Genomic DNA, 7,754 nt, shown 5'->3' with positions numbered 1-7,754 from the left:
AAAGATTTTTATAATATTTACATTTTTATCTACTGATACAATATGTAAATTTGCTATTATATAGAATGTAACGTTAACCAAGGTCCTAGAACTGTATGTATGTGTAATGAACTGTAATACTACTTTTATGATAAAAATATACTAAGTTCGCTGTAGTGGGTACATAATAAAATTACATAGCATAATATTTGGCACATTTTAATATCATAATGTGTTTATATCAAGTAATTAAATAATATGCAAAATTGTATGCAAATACAACCTTTAGGCCTTAACTTACTTCTAATTTTAGAAAACATTGTTAATATCTAATTAGGGACAGGCGTTTCTCAGCCTCAACCGCACGGTTATTAATATTTATGAGGCAAGTATTAAAAAGCCGAGCATTGGGAGCAATTATGTTTGTTGTGCGGCCTCAGACCTTCATCCCCACTCGAGCGCCGGCGACCGCCAACCGGACCTTTCTCTCGCCGGCAGTGATACGGGGGCCGTCTCGGGGCGTCGTTATCATGAGCTGCTACCGCGTGACCGTGCTTCTGGTCGTGATCTGTTACCTCACCGCGAGAGTCGCGCCCGTCGCGCCCACCAGCGCCGACCTCAGCCTGGCCGAGAGCCTGTACGCCCGCCTCTCCGGCGCATGTGAGTAGACGTCCTCGACCTCCCCGGCTGGCTCGTGCGACCTGACCTCACTTTTACTCTCGTTCCAGGTAGGGCGATCCTCGACCTCCAGTACAACTCGCTGAGCACCCAAAATGAAATACTGAAAACCATGAAAATCGTGCAGATTACCGACGACGACGTGGTGAAATCGTACCCGATCGACGAGGCTTTTCGCGGGCTGACGCGGCCCGGCGAGTTCGACATAGCGAGGCAGACGAAGGTGATCATCCACGGGTATCGAGACCGCTCCCAGTCCGCGGTGTCCATGGACGTGGCCGAGGCGTACGTCGCCAAGAAGTCTTTCAACGTACTGCTGGTCGACGCCGAGGAGATGCTGAATAAGCGATACATCCTGTCGGTGCACAACTCCCGCCTCATGGGGAAGAGGCTCGCGAATTTGCTCGCCAACCTGGAAAACTTCGGGGCTCACGCGAGCGACTTCCACCTGATCGGAATCAGCCTGGGGGCACACATCGCTGGCTGGGCGGGGAAATACTTTCACAGATACAAGGGCACTACGCTCGGCCGGATTACCGGGCTGGACCCCGCTGGACCATGCTTCACGTACGCCTACCAGGATCAGAGGCTGGACAAGATGGACGCCGCGTATGTCGACGTGCTCCACTCGAACAGACTGGTCCAGGGGGTGCTGGAGCCCCTCGGCCACGCTGACTTCTACATCAACGGGGGCGGACCGCAGCAGCCCGGGTGCATAATGCCGTCCTGCAGCCACCTGCGAGCCGCCCAAATTTACGCGGAGAGCATTAAAAACCCTAAATCGTTCGTGGCGATTCAGTGCCAGAGTTGGCAGCAGTTCGAGTCAAACGCGTGTGCCGATCAGCAGTACGCGGTGTTGGGTTACGGCTCCTCGGCGTCCACGCGCGGCCTCTACTACCTGCGGACGTCGGCTAGCCCGCCCTTCGCGCTCGGCATGAACGGGACCAAGTTCGTCAACCTACAATCTAGTGACATGTGGCTTAATAGTCTTAGTTTTAGTTAGTGCGTGTAAATAGAACACGAAATAAATGTGATGCCATAATTTATTAACGAAATTATCTGTGATTTTGTTTTTAATTTGTAAATAAGAGTTTAATTCAACTTAAGTACCATCAAAGTAATTGATTTGTAGGCAGATGACTGAGATAAGTCTTTGGTCGGGCTATGTTTATTCAATGGGAGTGTTCTGTAGGTTGGGTTTGACATAAACATACCAAATTATGTTGGTCTACCTATGTTGGTCTGCCTATAAATCAACTTCTATGATAATAATAATACATAGCATAATTCTTTAGTGCTCAGACACATTGGATGATTATAAGAAAAGTGTCGCCATAATTTCATCAATTTGCTGTAACGAATCGGAAACTGATTACGCTAATAAAGTCAATTTTCCTCAAGACTCAAGACTATACATTACAAACACTCCGTTACGGCCTTTTTTATTCACAGAGTATTTTGTTATTTCAAGGCAGGTCTTGCAATAATTTTAGTCAGGTACAGTCCATTACAATGTCATTAAAACATCATTGTTAGTAGTGTGAAACGGAAATGATGTAACTTACATTATCTAAGGTTTGCAACTAAATATGCTGTTTATTGCTTATTTACGTCACGATTTCGTAACTAGCTTAAACCGAAACGAATTCGGAATACGACAAACGGCAGCGGCTCAATCTAAAATGCGGAACCGCACGTAACTAACAAGTTGCGAGAACAAAAATTGTATTACTTAACTCTTTTATATGCTTCCGTAGCCAAATGGCAAAAAACGGAACTGTCTGTCCGTCCGTATGTCACAGCCACTTTTCTCCGAAGCTATAAGAGCTATACTATTGAAATTTGGTAAGTAGATGTAGTCTGTGAACCACATTAAGATTTTGATACAAAAATGGAAAAAAAAATTAAAAGTATACTTACTATAATAAGGTACTACTGAAAAAAAAAATCATCTAACCTATGCGTGTGGGGTATCTATGGATAGGTCTTCAAAAACCATATTGAGGTTTCTAATTTTTTTTTTCTAAGAGAGACTCTTCCAAAATGGTAAAATGTATGTCGTCGTCCCCCCCCCCCCCTCTAACTTCTAAAGTATAAGATAATTCTAAAAAAATATATGATGTACCTACATTACTATAAAAACTACCAACGAAAATTGGTCATACTGAAATATAAAAATAAATCAAAAACCTTTTTTTTGTTTTATGAAATAAGGGGGCAAACGAGCAAACGGGTCACCTGATGGACAGCAACTTCCGTCGCCCATGGACACTCGCAGCATCAGAAGAGCTGCAGGTGCGTTGCCGGCCTTTTAAGAGGGAATAGGGTAATAGGGGAGGATAGGGATGGGAATTGAAGGGAATAGGGGAGGGTAGGGAAGGGAATAGGGTAGGGGATTGGGCCTCCGGTAAAAAACTTTTAATTTAATAGAACTAATAAACCTTATTGCTGCTGTGATACCTTTCATCGGCGAGCCCAACTCGCACTTGGCCGGTTTTTGAAAGTTACGACCGCAAAGTAGGTAACTTAAGATAATTGAGATAATATTTTTGCAACTCTACAATTTTGCACATGGTTAGTGCGCATAAAAGGTTTGTAAGTATTATTGCATAACTCTTTATTCGGTTGGCGAACGGATTTAGGGCGGAGCGGGGCACAGCGAATACGTCTAGTATGATAGGATTGTGATTATATACTTAATTGTGGATAATCAATACTTATAAAATAACATGTCCTGACTGTAACTTTTAATTTTGATTAATATTGTGGTTGGTTACTAATTAACGATTTTGTTATTGCCTTTAAAATTGTTTATTATCCATATATTTACAGTCTACTCATTACTGATGCAAATTACTTAAGTTTTCAATATTCAAAGGACCGCTATCCTGCTCACCTTTTGTACGCTAGGACAGTGCCCTACTATATAATACTAATCCCTCGACCTTAACCCTTATATACGTCTTTAATAATAATACTCCCCACACCGGTTTCGGTGACGGTGGCCGGTTTCATTGAAACCAGGCCAGCTACGCAGGAGTAATTTTATAGTGCCCATGTGTATGCGCCGTATACAAGAGCACTCTCTAGTCCTTTACTCTCATTACCCAGTGGGACGTAAGACCGACACGACTGGCGAGAGCTCAGGCGCAGGACCGACTTTTTACATACCCATCCGACGCATGGATCATCTCACTTGTCAGACAATCAGGTGATCTGCCTGCATTGTCCTTACCAAACTTGGAAATAACATGTTTCCAACGCGGGAATCGATCCCATGACCTTCGAGTCAATTAGAGCCACGCTCTTAACCACTGGACCAGGTCTTTAATATGTGTATAACGTTGGATTAGAGTTCGGTACCGCCAGTGGTTACTGTTTGACCGACCTCTTTCACCGCGTTGCTAAACCATTTTCTGTATGGTAACTTGTTTTGTTCCCAATTACACCTACCCACAATTATAATTGTGTGTCAGGTAAACATTCAGGGAAGCCCACACGAAACACAAAACAAACGAACGCCAACAAACGAAACAATAACAACCGGGAACATGGTGATTAAAGAATTTTAATTAACCAGCGAACTTGGATAATATTTTTTAACAATTAAATACAAGTCCTGCAGGCTTACTGCGTGGGCTGTCGAGCCTTCGAGAGCTTTTTCCCTCGGAGTTCAGTCCTGGGTTTAGGTAAGTGCATTAGATTCTTTCGAAAGCGAAATTGAATGTCAAAAATTTGACGAAACGCATTGCAATTTGCCGGTGCGTAATCTACACTACTATTATAAAGATGAGAAATTTGTAAAATTCTTTGTTCCTTTATAAAGCTATATTCACCGTGAGTAACATATTAGGCGATATGTTTAAGGGGGCGTTTACCTTACAGTGTCGATTTTATAATTCATTTTTATACTTGAAAATAAGCCCCGAATTGTTTCATTTTCTAAAATTAGATACTACATTATATTTCCGAGAATTAGATCTGAGCAAAAACACGATATCTTAAAATTTTCTCATAGAAAAAAATCACAAAGATGCATCTAATTTTCACGAATTTTTCATTTATTGCCATAACCGTGCATTGAATTAAGTTAATATTTTAACACATTGTATAAAATTCTATCATTGAGAGATCGACCTAACGGATTCATAAAATGTTGTATATTTATCGAGTTATTGAGAAAAAACTAATTTGGCGATAAATCCGCGTCGTTCTTTTTCACCTGGCATAATATGAAAGACGGGCGTGAGTGTGAAGAGAGAAGGACGATGTTTGGTTTTTGGGGCTAGTTGCCCTCTTAAGGCGGCGGAGCCAGGGATAACGTCTGGTCGCATATATTTTAATTTAATGTCTAACTTGACTGACGAAACTGTTGAAAATATTAATTGCATGCCGATTGCCGGTCCATCTCCAGCAGATTACGATCTGCTGGATATGAGTATCGTAAGAACAACAAAGGAGGAACGAATTAATCAGGCTTGACAGCATGTTAAAGGTAAGAATTTGTTCTTTTTTGTTCATAACATTGTCATCTAATTTTAAGGCTGAGTGCAGTGATATATTTTTAAGTTAAGAAATCCACTCATTGAATTTAAATGATTTAGATCTAAGTTTTTTATAATTATTACTGTTATAAGGCCGACTTAATCTTACGATGTGAGGCCTTTAAATAAAGGAAAAAAAATTGCTGCTGCTTGCTGTTGTATAACGCGAATTATATTTTCGGCAGCCCGGATTCTCAAAAAAAAAAAACAAAAATTATCTTAAAATTTTATTTAACTAACTTATAGCTATTTTACAAAAGTATATATCCGCGATCGATGCGAGTTCGGAATAGAATGACGGAAATTAATTATTACAATACAAATTGCAAAACGCGGTAAATGCTTCAGCATATACCGCGTTTTGCAATTTGTAATTTGAAGCAGAAAGATTCCTCGAATGTGGTGGCGATGACGGACAGCGGTCTTCCTTAGGGGTCCGTATGTAATTCGCGCTACTGGGCTCGATTTAACTGTTACTACAGTACACTACACTTATTGTACAAATTAATTGTGTATCTAAATCTAGACTTTCACGTACATTTTTAATACTTAAATATACACTATACAGTCGCGTACAAGGCCGTTGTCGCAAACATTATATTACGAGGCCAAGGTATGATTGTCATTTAAGTCTGCTACGGATTATAGATTAACATCATAATAATTAAAGTATAAGATTGTTAAAAATAATAAAATGTTAAATTAACATTATTTTTGCTCGCACTATATGTGAGCTGTAGATTTTTTTATATTATTAGTTTATATTACCACGAGCTTTTGCCCGCGGCTTTGCTCGCGTTAAGAAGTATTATTATATACAAACTTTCATCCCCTATTTTAACCCCTTGGGGTTGAAATTAATCAAAATCCTTTCTTAGCGGATGCCTAAGTCATAACATCTACCTGCATGCGAAAAATCAGCCCGATCCATCCAATGGTTTGGACTGTGCGTTGATAGATCACCATGTCAGTCAGTCACCTTTGAGTTTTATATATAAAGATTTACCTATAGGAAATAATATCTCAAGACACTTTGAACGTGCAAAATGCATCTGAAAGTTAGCGTAACCGTGCATTTGTCTTGAAAAAAACTATCATATTAGGTCCATCATTGTAGCCTAATATTTACCTTTGCTAAACCCTAATAATAATAATGAGAGATCAAATAAATCTACTACTATCTTAAATATCGATGGAAAGGTTAAAAGGTGAATACTGAATACGCATCGCTTATCTGCGCGCAACTTCAAAGGATTATGCTTTATTTAAATTGTTAAAATTTGACCTAATAAGCTGTTATCAATAGTTATTGATTATAGGTAGTGAAATTATGTATTCATAAATGTTTAGGAGTTAAGTTTACATTTTGACCAACTTTCAGAGAAAAAAAGGAGGTTGCCTTTTGCGATCCTAATATTTTGATTACATAAATACAGAGCTGTTTTAGGAGTTCCCAAAACTCTCAATTGTTATTATTTCACAGAGAAATAAAATACTTCAACAAAAGGTTATGAAAACAGTCGAAATATTTCAACAAGAAAATAAAGACTATTAAATACTCAGTAATGTGGTCTGTGGCAATTTGTAACTGGACTGTGCCTTCTAAGAAGCCCGGCCACAGTTTTCTGCCACAATACTGTAGCAACTGTCTATAACCATTAAAATTGTTTCGAAGTTGCATCTTCTAAGCAATGTTTTTGCAAGAGGTGGCTGGTCATTTTCTGTTTTTATGTAGTTTCATTTCAGTTTGTTTGCTTAAGACAACAGGGCCGTTCTATACTTTTCTTTACAAAGAAATAAAGACATTACTGAAGCTTTTGCTGATTTTGGTCTCACACTGACCCACAGACGTAGATCATGATAGATACCGCATGTGTATGTACTTCGCGTGCCATATCGCGCTCCCAAACGACGAGCAATGCTCGTCTTTCGAAAGTCTGTTCTTTAGTCTGCTACCGGAATCAGACGTCAATCGGAATTTTAAAAATGTCTAAGGTGTTTGTGCACTACACGGAATTTTTTTATTTTCACGATTTTAACTTTCACGTTTGCCATATAAATAAGGTGAGATGCCGCGCCGCGCCGGATGGTAAAATTCCATGTAGTGCACAAACGCCCTAAATGCCTAAAAGTGCCGTATTGAGCTGTAGAAATTTAAATAGAAACGTTGGCCTAGATAATGGGCACTTTTCTTATCATTGGTACTTCACAGTAGCTATAAAAAAGTGGCACGCTCTTCATACAAATGGAGCGACATGCGGTATCTATCTTAATCTATGTCTGTGCGCTGACCGCACCTGCGCTGATGTTTCATACACTTCGGTGTCATTTAAATCGACTCTATTTTTTTTTATGAAATAAGGGGGCAAACGAGTAAATGGGTCACCTGATGGAAAGCAACTTTCGTCGCCCATGGACACTCGCAGCATCAGAGAGCTGCAAGTGCGTTGCCGGCCTTTTAAGAGGGAATATGGTAATAGGGGAGGGTAGGGAAGGGAAGGGAAGGGAATAGGAGAGGGTCGGGAAGGGAATAGGGTAGGGGATTGGGACTCC

General features: G+C 40.2%; 1 protein-coding gene across 1 annotated transcript; it reads left to right on the top strand.

Moving 5' to 3' along the window:
- The first annotated feature begins 398 nt into the window (after positions 1-398).
- On the top strand, positions 399-1,660 carry LOC121733922 (lipase member I-like). Its single transcript, XM_042124324.1, has 2 exons — positions 399-639; positions 708-1,660. The coding sequence occupies exons 1-2, from the start codon at positions 399-401 to the stop codon at positions 1,658-1,660; spliced, it is 1,194 nt and encodes a 397-aa protein (XP_041980258.1).
- The last annotated feature ends 6,094 nt before the right edge of the window (positions 1,661-7,754 follow it).

The sequence above is a fragment of the Aricia agestis genome, chromosome 14 (assembly GCF_905147365.1).
Source record: "Aricia agestis chromosome 14, ilAriAges1.1, whole genome shotgun sequence".
Classification (NCBI taxonomy): Eukaryota; Metazoa; Arthropoda; class Insecta; order Lepidoptera; family Lycaenidae; genus Aricia; species Aricia agestis.
The sequence above is the reverse complement of the archived record's forward strand: the minus strand, read 5'-3'. Positions and strand labels throughout refer to the sequence as shown.